Source organism: Centroberyx affinis, unplaced genomic scaffold (genome assembly GCF_046629955.1).
Source record: "Centroberyx affinis isolate AG114_WGS23_722 - 3 ecotype Tasmania unplaced genomic scaffold, CSIRO-AGI_Caff_v1 ptg003379l_1, whole genome shotgun sequence".
Taxonomy (NCBI): domain Eukaryota; kingdom Metazoa; phylum Chordata; class Actinopteri; order Beryciformes; family Berycidae; genus Centroberyx; species Centroberyx affinis.
The window spans coordinates 210886-227273 of NW_027281368.1; the positions used below are offsets into that span (position 1 = coordinate 210886).

The following is a 16388-nucleotide window of genomic DNA, read 5'->3' on the forward strand; positions in this document are numbered from 1 at the left end:
CTGAATTTTTATTGTACTCACAACACAGAAGTATAGTTTTTAAAATAGCCTTTGTGTTGCAGGGATCACTTACGGTTAAATTTCAATTTTTTCAACTGTTTAATGTGCATTTAGCATCAATAGACTTTACTAAACAGATGTACTTTATTAATATAGATAGATACAACTTACAGCTGTTTACTAGTGGAGCATTGGCAAAGGTCCTGGAGGACTCACCATCCTGTGCCAAATGCCAAAAACCTGTGCCAAAGACAAAAAAGTATTAGCGTGTTTGGTGGTGTGTGCGTGTTGACCTTTTCTGTCAGTCCTTAGTCGTACATGTGCTCCCCAGAGCGTTGTGGATGGCTGTCTTGACAGAGCCAGACACCAGGTGGGAAAAGGATTCTGCTGCAGGGGTGGAAACCGATCCGCAATCAGGCCAATCAGTGCCAGAACGTTGATAGATTGATGGGAGCTGTCATGGATTTGATGAGCTCCTGGCCATTCTGTCATGCCATTGTTATTTACATAGTATGGCCATGTCATCTGATTGCAATTTTGCACTACCATACTTTGTTAGGGCAATTTGTAAGAACTGACTGCTTATTTATCTTGTGCGGCCAACATCAGCTGGTATGGTGAACCGATGCGTCCAATTGTGTTTTTGGACCGGATTAAATGTGTTTCAGGTGGGAGTGGGTAGGGGAGACGAGCTAACTGTGCTGTGGTGCGGATCATTTTCTCATTACGGGGCTATTCCCTCTGGTCTGGCATCTGGCCCTGCCTCTCCTCCTCCACCAGGCTGACATCAGCACTGCACACGGCAGCCGGCAGCAGGCTGGGTCACAGCCCATATGGATAGGTTCAGAACCAGCCTTACTTGAGACACACACGCGAACACACACACGCACACACTACAACACACATAACTTGTTACTTGTACCGGAGAGAGATGGAATGCGAGTGTGGAGCCCAAGTGAGCAGCATGTGTTTGTTAACCCCTGACCTGCGATCTCCGTCCTGCCAAACGCTGTCATAGACATGACATGACACCTGTCATAACATCTCATGACAGATTGTCAATGGACGACTAATTACTTTACACACCGTCATACTGCCCCCCCTGCTTTCAGCTGCAACGCAAAGCTCTCTGAAGTGGTGAAAGGTGTCCTGGCTTGTAATACATTCGACCTCAAATTATACTTGCAAAAACAGCCTGGACCTAATATTTGTCACATATTCGAGCCAGAGGCCCTCTCTGTCTTCAGTTCCACTTACTGCTCCCTAAATGTCCACAGATGTATTCAAATCTGGTACGACTGACTGTGTTGTTGCTCGTTGTTGCTATGTCTTCAGATCCATCGGCCCCTCCTAGCCCAACCAGTCTGCGTGTCACCAACATGACGCTGGGTGAGGAAGGCCTGGTGACAGCGCGTCTCAACTGGACCCTGCCAGAGGAGCCCGACATCCCCATCCATCACTACAAAGTGTTCTGGAGTTGGACTGTGCCCGGCAAGTCCATGGTGCCGTCCAAGAAGAAGCGGAGAAAGACCACCAACGGGGTAATCTTCTTGCCCTGTCTGTCTTACTGATGTGTTCTCTCTTTTTTTCTTTCTTTCTTTCTTCTCTTTCTTTCTTCTCTCTCTCTCTCTCTCTCTCTCTCTCTCTCTCTCTCTCTCTCTCTCTCTCTCTCTCTCTCTCTCTCTCTCTCTCTCTCTCTCTCTCTCTCTCTCTCTCTCTCTCTCTCTCTCTAAGACTGCTGGGTCTCTTCCAAGCTCATCTCGGCCTCTCCTCCTCCAGCCTCAACACATCACTGTAAATAACAACCACAGGCCCACAATGGAAAAAAAAGATAAACATGGAAAGGCAGTTGCATTTGATTACGTAAACTTGCAAGGCTATCAATCACACACAGATCGACACAATGCCCTATTCATTGTTTTATTTCCTCAAAGTGGTGGAAAATAGCCTTAAATGAATGGTTAAGCTTTGGAAGAAAACACAATATCTCATTTTAGCCTCATTTACAGTGATAAATCATAATTTCTGGGATCTGTGTTACTTGGATATATAGATTTGTATTGCCAGAGTTATTATCATTGTTATTATTTAGAATAGTTATGATCCCACAGCATTTTGTACTTTGGAGGTTTTGTTTTTCCTACAGAGCATTTTTGATTGTGTAATGCTGCTATTCCCAAACTGGTACATGTAAAGCTCCAGGGATTGTGTGAGAAGATTAAGGCACATATTTCTTTAATTAAACATAGATCTGAGTAGCTTCAAAGTCCTGTGGTTATTATATATTATGAGCATACTCCCCCAATTTGTCTGTTGGCGTTAAAATATGCATCAATATCAAATCCAGAGTTGCTCAGTGTTTCACACATAGATATAAAATAACTATCTGCTGTTGGTCCATCGTGAGTTAGAGGACTATGTTGAATAGTTGCTGTTGTTCCATCAAAACAAAACTAAAAGTATTATCTTTTGCATTAACACATGCATTCAGTCTGATGTGAGGCCTGTGTTGCTAAAACTGGACACAGCAGCTTAAAAGATCCTAGGTATTGGTGGATCACGTTTTGTCTTGATTTATTTTTAATGATAGAAATATCATGGTTAAAGGGAAATATTCACATTGTCCATACCCTTGTTATGCCATAGAACAGTTAATTTTGCATACTGGAACATTCACAACTATCTCCTCTAGCCAGAAACTAGAGAGGTTTTATGGCCTCCTGCCTGGGATATCAGATAAAAAGCTTCATTTGCAATCGATCAGAAAAGATAAATATCATTTGGATGTAAAAGCTTAAACAAACAGGCAACCTAAGAGTTTACCCAGTGAGTCTCTCTTTCATTAACTCCAGACTTAACGTTTTGATTTTGGTTTGTATTGCTTTTAGATTAAAAAAAGTAAACATATTCATGTTCACAAGTAGGCCTTAGAAATGACAGGTGATTGCAACAATGGCTTCTTAAACTCCTTTAAATTGAACTGAGCTGCATATAAATCGTATGAATAGACCCTATAAATCACACACCGTCTTTCATGCATGACTGAGTACATTTTGCCAGTCAAAATATCTCCAGCAGTAAAATACCTTAAAAAGTTTTCTGAGCCTTTTGCATAATGCATACAGTAACATGAACTGATAACAGATACCCCTATTGCTCGGTATGTCGTTTCATTAGAGACTCGAGCAGAAAGACGGCTTGTCTAGACAGTCCACATGTACAGAGTCTTCCCCTGAATTCGTTTTTGAAATGCATAGCAGATGTGTCACGGAGGAGATAGAGGTGGGAGACACCAGACACCTATTGACACATGTACTAGTGGTTTCCACTTTGGCACCTCAGGGCTTTGAAAGCAACCTGCTGGTAGAGGAATGTCAAAACACGCACAGTCAATAACTAGAACTCATCAAGCTCATGCTGATGGTGGAATGCTGGAAGTCAAACACACAGTGAGGAAGCCCTGGGAGGCTCTGATAACACGTCTCCCTCACAAGGCCCTGAAGGCTATCTTCTCACCATGCTACCTTCCTCAGCCCCACATGTGTTCCTAATAACCCGGGCTTTCCCACCGGCCCGGGTCGAGCTGGGCCGGGCTGAGCCGAGATTGGATTATGACAGTGACAGGACGGTGACTTTGAAGGGAGGCTGAAGTGACAGTGTGGTATCCCCGTCACGCAGTGCTGTCAGTAAAGGTGTTGTCTGTTGTCGCAGGCTCAGAGCTGGGTGGATCTGGAGGGGCTGCAAGCAAACAGCAGTTACTCCGTGGAGCTGCAGGCTGTCACCTACTGGGGACAGGTGCGTCTGAAGAGCTCCAAGGCTTCTCTCCACTTCAGTACCAGCCAGAGTAACGACTCAGGTAAAGATGGATGCTTTTGGTGATATTCAGTTATTCATTCAGCTGTCTAACTTGTAATGTTTTGTCACAGTATTAACATATGGCATTTGGTGGACACTTTTAGCCGAAGCACCTTACCACTGGTTCATGCTTCACATGGAAATGGACGTGATGGAGTGCATGTAGTCAAATTGCGGCTGAACAAAGAGGAACCAATTCCGGTGTTTTATTTTGTTTTGTTTTGTTTTTTTCTCTGGGGGGTTTCTTGTTTTTTCTTGCTTTCTTGATGTGGAGAGCTGAAAGTTCCTACAGTGCCAAAAAGTACTGCAGTTTTCGGCACACAGTCATCATAAGAAAAAACGAATGACATGAGTGCCAATGTGCACCAACAACACATCAGCGTTCATACGGAGCTCCTGCGTGTTTACAAAGCATGAACCAAGCCTCAGCACCGCGAGTGCGTACATTTTAAGCACAGGCAGCTCCAGAGGGAATTGAACTCCTAACCTTGGCAGTGTTGGTGCCACGCTCTGCCCATTGAGTTACAAAACCACATATTTATGCATAAAGAACAAGTTATAACTGCTGTGATCTTACAAAGAAATTATTGTGTGTTTCCGTTACCATGTTGGAGAGATTACCACAAAACAGTCATTGCTGTGTCTTAGCTACAGCAGCAAACATTTCTCCTTTCTCTTCCCAGCAAAATCAGTGCTCAAGTCAAAGAAGGAGGAGATATCCCCAGTTAGTTCGACCTTGGCCAAACGCCCCTCTGGCCCTCTCGAAGTAGGCACACCCTTCTACCAGGACGGCCAGCTGCAGGTCCGCGTCTACTGGAAGAACCGGGGAGGTATGCATTATACTGTATGGGTTCTTAGCCTTAATTAGAATCCAATTACCACCCCATTATGTCCATCAATCACTTTGACTCATGTGCACCATAATAAATTCTGTGTTCAGTTACTCATGCAGTGGAAGACTCATTTTGTAAATGTGGTATCGGATGGTGTAGATGAAATAAATGAAACAATGTGTCTTTGTGAAAGCTGGGTAATGTGAGTGCCGGGCAAATGGGTATAAACCTGCAGATGGACTGGTAGAGCGGAGCCACTGTTTAGTAAAGAACAATAAACACGGGGAGCCAGCGCCGTGCGATGGGATTTATTGACAGCTGTATTTAATAGATCCTCGCCCTCGCATTAGCGTTGAAGCAGTCCATTTTGTTTTACAAGACCTGACGTCATCAGCAACAGAAACAGTCTCGGGTCGCAACACCGCAAGGGGTTAAAGCCTATAGGAATGCCTGTCCCAGCAGCGTCCATTCCCCAACCCTTCTGTTAATACCAGAGTGGAAATATGGAAACCTTGAAAGCCGTGCTCTCAGGGTAACCTGTCAAGTCCCATTCACTGGTCTATGTTATGTTACTAATATATGTCATCGCCCAAGCCAAGCTCCACATCTCAGAGTCAAGAATGCAACGGCTGGCTAACGGAGAGGCCTGGTGCTGGAGCTGGAGAGACCGACTGCTGAATCATAGAGAGAGAGAGAGTGAGAGAGAGAGAGATTGAGTGAGACCTCCGCATGTTGGCCCAGAGTTGCTAGCGAGGTTGGCCTGGACTCGGAGAGCTGAGTGATGATGACGGGGTCAAGCATGGCTTCAGAACCACAGTGTTGCGGAGCGGAGCTAATCCTGGTCCAGCTCCTTTTTCTGTGGCTCGCTTGTAGACCGGGCAGGCAGTGTGGGCACCGCCACTCACAGGGCTGAGGGATGACCCTGCCGCTCACACTGACAGCCCCGGTTACACTGCTGTAAGCATACAGACATACAGATGGCCTGGAGAGATGGAGTCCCTGGACATCTGGTTTCTGTGACGGAGAAAAGGGACAGGTTAACTGAACTGCGATTAAACTCTCACTCATTGTCTCAGTGTGAGCCAGAGCAGCCTGGCCCTCTGGGTTGTCTCCGGCAGATGTAAGAGAACTTTACTCTACACCGGCTCAGATAATATATCACTGTCTGCCCAACGCACAGACAATAGACAGCAGTCCGGCGGTGGCGGCACTTCTGAGGCTAGCTTCCAGTCATGATTTATCGAACGCTGCTGTGGCTCTGTTCTCTACCTGATTTCCATGTCCTTTTTCTTGTTTTACATACCACTTCCCCTCTCTGTCAGACCCAGCTAAGCATATCTTGTTTATTTTTTCCCAATTTCCCGCTTCCCTGTAATTCCTCTCTTCTGCTTCCAAAGAGCTCAGGGGCTCCGAGTGCCAGATCTGTGTCTAAGCCTTCAAAGGCCCCCTTTTATCTCCCCACCACAACCCAGGCCCCCGCCGAGGGGCTAACATAGCATAACTCAATTATTAATCGGAGGAGTATTTCACATCCAAGCGACACAGATGAATGAATAATAAATCCAGTAAAATCAGATGAGGGTGATGGCAGGAATAAACACTGCTGATTACCCTATGAGGCGCTACTGTACAGTAATGAAGTGAATGCTGCTGCTATAGACCGTGGCCGGGAGCTGGCGTCCCGGCATGGGCAGGGCTACTGCTCCACTGATGAGGCTGCAAAACCCCCAAAACCCGTGGTTGTGGATTGGGCCTGCAGTGAACAAAAGAAAAATGCTAGGGAACAGGAAAATCACAGTTAATAAGATAACGCAAGGATTAAGAAGGAAATGCTCCATGTTTTTCATGCTGCATTTATCTTTTCTAGTCGATTGCATGTTTCATGGAGATAGGATCAAAGTGATTAAATGAACAGATCTCAGACAGTGAGTGTTATGATTTGTGAGATACCATCATTTCATCCGACCAGAGATTTTTTTATATATCTGATTTAATGTTCAATGGGTGCTTTGTTGTATGCTGTGGCGTTTGGTGCTATTTGAGTGACATTCCCTCTTCTCATCCTCCTCCCGCTCCCAGACCCCATGGTGAGTCGCTACCATGTCCAGTGGATGCCGGAGTACTGCAGCCACAACGAGACCCGGGGACCGGAGAAATCTGTCACACAGGTTAGTCTCCAGCCATTGTTTCAGACCTTCCAACTGAGGGACGCATCACACAGCGCAGTGCAAAGAGCCGTGGCTTGATCAGCAGCTCTGTGCTATGCAAAGCACGTGCCTAACCTTTTGTCTGATGCTTAGAAAGGACTAAAGAAAACATCTCCACCGAGTGAGTCTGAAGCCCTGTTGTGTTGGATTTGCACTGGGCAAATCACTGGCCGTTGTTTTGAATATTATGAGTCAGTCGTGTGGTCAGGCATGTGGTGTGTTGGCCAATAAAACGCATTTACTTAAACAATGTTTCCCGGAATGGGGGACCATTCACCTCCAACAGCCCCAGCCACGCTGCTGCATGGGGCTTCTTTTAGGGCGCAGTAGGGCTTGGGTGGGGGTTGGGAGAGTTTTGGGGGGGTTGGGAGTTGGCTGTTTGGGCTCAGGCTGATACAGGATGGCAGAGGCCTGGCAATCAACGCATTCTTTGGGGACCAGCTCTCTGGTTGCTAGGAAATATACATCCTTTTTCTATAGATCACTGGGAAGGATTCCAGCCTTGTGCTCTTAGACCCCTGTGTGTGAGCACGGCGCCTCATTCACTTTTAATCAGAGCTGTTTCATATCAGAGAGAATATACACACACCCTTTCTCTTGGGGCTGCCTATTAATGTAGACCCGCTTTATTGCAAATGCAAGATCTAAATCCACTAGTCAGCAGGATTTTTTTTTTGTTTCCTCGAAAAGAGATGAGAAAGGCAAGTTTTGTTAAGATCAATAGATGATTAAAGTCTGAAATGAGTGTAAAGTATTAGACCGCTGCACAGAATTCATTAACATGGATTTACATGCCATACTCATTTAAAATTACACATGAATCCACTTTGGCTCCCCCGTTTTTATTAAGTTCCTCTTGTGTTTGTGCTACATTTGGAAGCCGTAAAAGAAATCATCATTTGTATCGCAGTTTGAATGGGAGAATGGTGGCTTAACCCCTACCATGTGAGTGTTCAAAGTGGTGCTGTAATGTGGGGCAAGTTCCTTAGGCCTGAACGGGAATGTGATCCTCCCTGGCTCTGTGTATTTAATTATCTCTGAAGCTCCATGGGACCTGACCTGGGCGACATGTCAAAGTCATCAGGGCTGAATAATGTGTTTCTTGGCTCAGGAGAACTACATCAACCTCTCCGGCCTGCTGTTCTCCTGCAAGTACAAAGTCACCGTTCACATGCTCAAGTCCAAGAGACGCTCCAAGGACGAGAGCACCACCTTCCTCACCCCGTCCTGCGCCACCATCCGGAGCAAGACTCACAAACACATCCCCTGCCCAGGGGAGGGAGGTGAGTATTTGTCTTAGTATTCTGACATCATAAGCTGCTATAAATACATACATATACACTGTTGTATTAATGCCCTCACGCAGCTTGCTCTATATCAGTGATTCTCAACCTTTTTCATATCAAGGACCCTAATTTAGTACACATTAGGGCCACAGACCCCCATTTGACGTGACCCAAATCTGAGAATATTTTTATTGTTAGATATGATTTTGTCCAGAATTCCATGACTATCTGCAGAGTAGGTAGAAAGATAACAGTTAAACTATCATGAAAATAGTCATTCTCCTACATTCTCTAATTGCGTAAATTGTAAATGAAATAATGGTGATGTTCAACAATTCATTATTTTGCTGGGGACCCCCTGGAGTCCCCTCAAGGACTCCTGGTGGTCCCCACCAGACCCCACGTTGAGAACCACAGCTCTATATGACAAACCACCTTTCTCCCAACAGCTCCAGGGCTTCCGAAGGTTTTGGCCAAGCCAGAGAATCTGACTGCTTCCTTCTCCATCAATGAGGGGAATATCACTGGAAACTTCCTGTGGCGTGTGTCCCGGGTGGCTCCCCACCAGCGAATCACAGGCTTCCAAGTCACCTGGGCTGAAGTCACCACTGAGAGCCGGCAAAACAGCTTGCCCAACAGCATCATCTCCCAGTCCCAGATCCTGCCTCCAGTAAGTCTGTTTTCGTTCAAATTGGATTGCTGTCAGTCAGTATGCGGTAAAGACTATTTTGTATGCTTTTCCATATAGCACAGGGAAAGCAGCTCAGTCAGAGTATCACTCACATTTTAACTGATGATATTGCCCCATGCTGTCGGAAAAAGAAGTACTATCTTCAGCATTTCATTTTACAGCATCTGTCAATGGTAAGGTTGTTTTAAGGATAATGCAGTTGTGGCCTCTTTACATGAATCTTGTGATAAGCGGTGGTGTGCAGACAGACACCGGGGGAGATCTGAGGGAGCGTTGTGCCCTGGTGGAAGTTCTCCTCCTCTACCTTTTCATCTACCTTCCCTCCTTCCTCTTTCATCCTCCGTGAGAGCTCTGAAAACCCCGCTATTCTACATAATCTGCTCTATCAACAACACGTTCCGCCTGTCTGCACCTCCCAGCCTGCCGAGCTCATCTATAAATAAAACCACCCACCACACGCTTTATCAGGCTGGCAGCAAAAAAGAGAGGGAACAGGTCTTATGAAAACAAAGTCTTTGTTTTTGTCTGTGGTTTGCGCAAAGAGAGCTATGCAGCAGCTGATACTCCCCAGGTTTATCCAACAGCCCATTCAAATTCAAATCCAGTCAAATTCAAAAACATGTTCTGTCGTACTTGGACTGATTGCGTGTTTTCCGCTGTGCTCTTCCTTCCCCCTCCGGCAGGATCATAACTTGCTTGTGGTGTCTAACCTGCGGCCGGCTACCTACTACAGACTGGAGGTGCAGGTGATAACAACTGGAGGGGAGGGTCCTGCTACTGTCAAGACCTTCCAGACCCCTAGTGTCTTACCAGTTGTTCAACACCGTAAGTACTAAGTCACTGTCAGCTGTTCTGCTCCAGGTGGTTGCTGTGTTAAAGATATTTGGAAATATATAAAAGAGTTGTTTCTTAATTAGCTTGGTTGAAGTAGTAATCTGCAAGATGCTTTTTTGTTTTACATTTTGGCGACATATTTGGTGCTAATCGATCATTGCTGTGGTGTTTTTGCACTGCACTTCCAATTGGTCACTTCATAATCAAACAGTGTAGCCAGTAGTGTAACGTCTTTTTCCTTGGATTTTTTATTGATTCAGTTTGAGTTTCTGTAGGTGGCACTCTTTTCTTTGTCTATTCAGCCATGGCGGGTATCACTGCTCATGCTAACTAGCCAGGTCTTCTACTTATTAACTGCTGTTGCTGTTACCGCTGCCAGAAACGTAAAAGGCATCACTCTCTGTGCAGCAGTGCTATTTTCTGTGGAAAGAGCTAACAGCCACTGGGTATTTAGAACAGCAAATGTAGTAGATGTAAAAACTTTCATGACCTGTGTATCTGGTTATCTATCGGTGATGGAAAGTTGCAAATCAGACATATTTATATGAAAATGTCATGGATTATTACTTTAGTATGAATCTCTAACATGGTATCTGATCTTGGTGGGTCTCTCTCTGGTTGTGTGTTGTAGGACCCAGACTCCGGCAGCACCACTCTCATCACCAGAAGCCATCGGTAGAGAGACACTGAGTCGCCGGACCAGGCAAACCCAACAGGGAGAAGCACCGATGGCTCTCTGCTCCTGTCTATCAGGGAAGGAATGTGTGGAACCAAACAGAAACACAGCACACCAGACCATGAACTGACGCCCCTGCTCATGAAACATGGGTCCTTCTTCTTCTCCAGGCTCCACAACACACAGGCTTTTCCTTCTTAACCCCTCTCGACTGCAGTCACCAGATGGGTGTTGGTCTGTACAGTCAAATGTATACTGTAGGTCTCACTTTCTGCGCTGGTTAGTACATAGTTCATCAATTCATCAAACCCCAGGTAAAAATAAGACCCAGGAACCATCAAATTGTTGTGGTCCAACAATCAATATTCTACACAGCAACAGCAAATTCGCAATTCCAGTTGAATTTGATCGGAGAAAACTCATAGCAAACTCATAGTTTGATTGATTAATGGCATGAAATTAGCTCATGGTGTAAAGAAAAAAATATATTGGCAAGTTGATTGAAGACACTTGAACACAAATGGAGGGAAATGCCATGCCATTATAAAACAATCGTTTATTCATGAAGAAAGAAAAGTAGAAATTCATCTATTTATTTTGTTTTACCCATTAAAAAGGCGCTTAGGCATACAGTAAGTACTGATGGATAATGTAACTAAAATCATTGTTGTCTAACCCAGAATATTTCTCATAGTATGTTGCATGTAGTACATTTGATTTTTGAACTGTAAATGAATTACTTGCTTCAAATTGAATGCTCGTAATGGTTTTGCATGACAAACATTAGCATTCTGTTGGCATGAAATAATGTCTGTGTTACCTCTTTTGAATATGTTAGCAATATTTCATTAACAGATTAACAAAGAACTATATTGGGAGTAATATGTAATGTTTATTAATGAAATTATAACTTGTGTGGAAATGATGAATTGTATATGTTCTTGGCTGTAGAAATATTTGTCGTGAAACAGTCAGTGAATGTCTATATTTATTTATGTGTGTATTACAAAGTTTGGTTTGGATGTGTGTGAATGTGTATGTTTTGTGTGTTTTAGTCTCGAATTTTTGAACCGGCAAAAAATCTTGTAAAGACATTTTGTAAAAATGGAATTGTAAATACAGTCTTATGTTACATGTTATTTTTCCATGGTAGAAACTGTACAAACTGCTAAGTAATAAAATAATCCTTAACCTATTCCTTTTGCTATTTGTTTAATTGAAACTGCTGTGAGCAGTAAATAGACACGCTTCTCCTCCCAGCCTCGGACTATTTGGCAGATGCTGTTGCTTATTTTGGCTGTAAAACCTATCATGCCAGACTCCCAATGCAGCATATTCTCTGATGGGTCCAGCAGTCTGAGACATGCAAGTCCAAATAAACAGGTCATCTAGCTCACCAGCCAGAGTGAATTTACCATAGCTGGGGTCGGGCACCCCTCGACATAACGCTCCGCTTCTCAGAGTAGTTGTGTATTTGAAAAGCTTTAAATCCCTCTACTGTTCACCAGCCTTTCACCCTCATAAAATGAAATGTGGAAATGTTTATAAGAAAATAAAGCCTGCCGCGGTAAGAGTGACACCATGCGAGTTAAGCCTTTATGTGTGGAGTATCTGATTTGTGGGTTTAAAACCTCAAGCTGGGTTATTTGTATATTTCAGATGATAGTCTTTTTAGCAAACATAATGCTGTAAGGAGTGAATACAGAATAGTGTTGAATAGTGCATTGGTCTGCTACACACCCTTATACCATCCACATGTTTTAACATGTATGTAACCAAACAAGTTGATTTTTTTTATAAACTGACTTTTTTTATACACTTACACCTGAAGGCATTACTTCAGTCTTGTACTGTTACTACTGAGCAAATCTCCACTGGAGCAGCTGGTGGTTCAGCGCCTTGCTCAAGGGAAGAGCAACTCATCCACTTCCCTCACCCAGCTCATCTGAGGATTCACACCAGTTACAAGGTATTTGTAACTGGATGGTTTCTACCTTTCTGCCTGGATTTGCCTGGTTGGTGCTGGACATCCAAAAAAAAAAAGATGTTGGCTCTTGGTTAGGCCTAATGTTGTAATGCCGTACTCTTGTTTCAGACTTAAATCCCTACTTGTCTTACCTTGGAAAAACTACAAGACAATTAGTTTCCCCAAACTGCAAAATACTCTGGCAATGTGATACTAGTAAAGACTCAATTCTCTATTCTGCTATTAGAGGTTAATCACTGTTTGTTCATTTAATATCACAAATATGACCATGTTAAATGCAATGCAGAAATGCAGAAATCCTGTGCTGTGTTTGTGTTTGGGTGTGTGTGTGTGTGTGGAGATGGTGGGGTGTATCCATAAGTATATGTACTATATGTGTGATATTGGCCTCTTCATATGTGCCAGTGTTTGTCTGTTGTAACTCCAAAGACGTCCAGATTTCTGAATGGTTGAGATCTGGTCTCATCTCCACCGTTTTACACAGGGAGCAACATTATTCTGAGTCCTGGTTTTCACACACCCTGCCTCTTCAGTCACTCAGTGCTTCGCCACTCACTTCTCAGGGATGTTGTTTATGTACAGTTCTATTATGTCACAGGAGATTAGTTCCTCTCGGTCTGTGCACGCTAATCCCCCCTCTCTTTTCCAGGAGCCTGGCCAGTGTTTAGCCAAGGCTTCTTTCTCTGTGAGCCAGCCCAGCCCCTCTCCCTTTCAGGCTGTCACAGTCCTTCTCTACACACACCAAATACCACGGCCCTCAAGTGTGAAAACCTCAAAACAAAGGGCCTCCAGCCTCCTTTGAGGCACGTTGCAAGACGTCCAAGTCTCCGAGGACATAAAAGAAAAGGAAAAAATGCAACAACTAAATAATAGGCCGGTCGTCGGTACAAAAGCTTTGTCTCTGATGGTACAAGCCCAGAGAGGGCTTATTCACTTCGCATGACATTACATCCCTATTGTGAAAGTCAGGCAGGGGATATTGTTTTCAAATTTAAACAGATATTTTTGAAAACAATATTATTCATTTGGCTCTTTGAATAATCCCAGTCAGTTAAATATTTACCCTTCTTCTGGTTGACATTAGCCTTTTTTTAATATTAGAATAGAGAATAAAACACTGAGTCCTTTCAGAGGAGTGCAACAAAGATAGCCTGTTTCTCCCACACATTTCCTCTGACCCTTTAGCACCCGTTCTGCAGATTAACATTGCAATGAGCCATGCATCACTATTTATCAAATCTTGCAAGACACTTTTGTGTGTCATCCTACAATAGTTGAAAGAATAACTGTAACATTATCCCTTTAAGGATGGGTGGAATTTAGGTTTTGATGATAGGTACAATCCTGACTCCACTTTGATGTATGAGGCAAAAAATAAAATGGATGGACTTTACTTTCCCTTTACTCTTCAGATGACATGGATTGTAACCTGAACAATTTGAGCGCTCCCAATTCTACTCTCATGTGAGTTTCAGGTCAGTGGGATTGTCAGGCAGAGCCAAGCATTCTCTCTAGATTACTACCACATGGACCGAGGCCATTTGCACTGGTACTCTTTAGATATGATGAGATGGAATATATTGTCTGTGAGATTGATGAAAAATAACCAGAGTGTTTCCCCCCTCCATTAGGAAAGGCAATGTTGCTCTAATGCTGTGGTATGGTGAGAACTCTGACCTTGCCCTGGGCTGTGGCGTGTTTCTGGTTAGGCTCTGGTGAGTGGGACCAGGCAGGGGACACATGAAAGGCTCGCGCTGTCAGGCCGCAAGGATGTTCAGTCTAAGTCTAATGAAGACCAGAACACATGGACGGACCTGAGAACATGCATGGCACACATTATACAAGTGCTGGAGCTATACAACGTGGTGGACGAGGTTAGTACACTAATATGCTTAAAGGTGGACTAAGTGAAAAGATAGATAAGCTCATGTTTGTGCCATGATTAAAAGAATGTGGAGCTTACAGTACAGCAAAGACACTGAAGTGTAAACATTGCCATGTCCAAAGACAGGAAGATAAGGTCATTTTGTTTTCTCTTTCATTTTGTCTTTCACTTTGTCTTTCATTTTAGCTATCATTCCCTTGGCCTCCAAAGTGCACATGGGTTCCCAGTCTCTGTGCTTGCAAGGCTTTCGCTTGCGTTTATTGAGGATGAAATGGAAGATGTGTCACCTCAGGTTATCTGGAGTATAAGTGAGTTGCTGAGTATGTTTAATGCTCAATCGCAGATTCTTTTGATATATAAACCCATAGGCAGATGATCAAATGACACCCTACACCATTACTCCAGTAGACCTTCTGCTGACCCTCACAATCAATTTACCTATGAAACATTTCCCATACATTCTCCCTTGAGTCGAGGTGAAACACACTCTGTCAGGAGGACTCACTTTTCCTTGGCATTGGGTCAAAGGTAAACAAGAGGTCCGCTGAGAACCCAGTTTGTGTTTGTGTTTACAAAGAAAGCATCCCCAGAGGAATCATTATCCAGATCCCTCTTGCCTAACCAAACATCCTTCTCCACGGGCATACAAAGTGAAGAGATCACGCAGTGAAGCACCATCCAGCTGGGTAATAGCTGCTTATAATCCCTTCTGATTAGTGTTAATCCCCTTAATGCTTCTTCCTGAGAATAAGCAAACGTTGACCTAAGTGACCCAGTCATAATTAATGAAGTTAGGAAGGTCCTCTGCTGCCATGGAGCTCAGTATGCTATCAACCATTCAGTGCGGTCAAGCCAATTACAGTAAATCGAAGTGATTATTCATACAGTTTGATAGGTAATCATTCTGAATACAGCGGCTGACTCATCACTCCAGTTTTTTCATCATCTGTGTGCGTCTGGGATCGCTGGCCGGTGTCAACTCTTCACAATACCGCACACCCCCAGGCGTGACGAGGGGCAACTTTCCGCCTTGTGTTCTCTCCTCCTGTGAAGTCGGTGCACAGGGTCAGGGAGTCGGACGGTAGCCGAGCCTCTGAGGCGGGCCAAAGTTCACAGGTCACCCTGCACCCAGGAGGATGGACTGCAGCGCGAGGGCAGGACCTGGGCTCAGGGACAAGGAAGGGGGTCAGAGGTTGGGTTCAGATGGAAACCACACAGAGGATGTTGAAACAGATTGTGTCAGGGGAGAACAGAGCTTCCTCCACTTTTCCTCCTGGATCGCCTCTAAGGCAAAGTCACCACAGTGTAGACTGGCTTGGGCTTCTCATACACAGGACAGCGGGATCAGAGTTTACAAACGGATCTCCAACTCCAAGCACCAATTTAAAGGTGTTAATAGGATGCTATACCTTCCATCCAAACTGCCTGTTAAAAGTGTGAATTATGACAGGTATGATTTGGTGTGTAAACATTATGCTTCAGCGCCTCTGCTTCCAGGCTATCTCTAAATTAACAACATGTGAGACAGAATAAAATGCAGTGAAAGGAGAAAAAGTGCTTTGAAGGTTGTTTAGAGATTAAAATGCATGCAGCTGCCTAATTTCTCATTCAATAAAGCAAAAATTATGATTCATGAAGCCGGAAAGACCGTCTTTAGTTAAAACACAGTAGAGCATTTTGATTCAGAGAGCGTTTCTCTGAGGAAAAATCATCTGCTCTGTCTCTGTGTTGATTGTTCCAGACTGGCAAAGTCTGTCTATCAAATGGACTATCCATGTGTCTGTCTGCTGCGTTCTCCATATGGAAGACCTGATGTGGATCACTTCACATCTGGTTCATACCCAAACTAATAAGTGTACCATTTGTTTATGTATAGTAAGATGGCATCCAAGGTCATTATTAGTTACAAAAAGACATTGGGCTTTTTTTTTTTTTTTCATTCTGTTAAATCCATTTGTTGTATTGAGAAAAACAAAACGAAGCATGAGCTGAAAAGGGAGCATGAAATTGATTACGCTGTAAAAGAACAGCTTAAATGTCCAAACATTGGCCATAGAAGCAAAAGCTTTTACAAACCCTGAAAACATGGAAGACGGCACGGTTGGAGTGATTGACTCCACTAATGAATTAGCAT

The 16388-nt window shown here is 44.0% G+C and overlaps 1 protein-coding gene across 2 annotated transcripts in view; it reads left to right on the forward strand.

Annotated features, from left to right (window-relative positions):
• Positions 1 to 11652, forward strand: part of LOC139660752 (anosmin-1) — a 37545-nt gene extending 25893 nt beyond the window's left edge. Inside the window, exons 7-14 of one of the 2 annotated variants that reach the window (XM_071538970.1) lie at positions 1336 to 1541; positions 3712 to 3856; positions 4539 to 4685; positions 6768 to 6856; positions 8007 to 8178; positions 8631 to 8851; positions 9556 to 9697; positions 10338 to 11652. In XM_071538970.1, coding sequence (XP_071395071.1) covers positions 1336 to 1541; positions 3712 to 3856; positions 4539 to 4685; positions 6768 to 6856; positions 8007 to 8178; positions 8631 to 8851; positions 9556 to 9697; positions 10338 to 10396 — 1181 coding nt within the window. In that variant the 3' untranslated portion in view covers positions 10397 to 11652. The remainder of the gene's footprint in view (positions 1 to 1335; positions 1542 to 3711; positions 3857 to 4538; positions 4686 to 6767; positions 6857 to 8006; positions 8179 to 8630; positions 8852 to 9555; positions 9698 to 10337) is intronic. The other variant, XM_071538971.1, reaches the window with a different exon arrangement.
• Positions 11653 to 16388: the final 4736 nt, after the last annotated feature.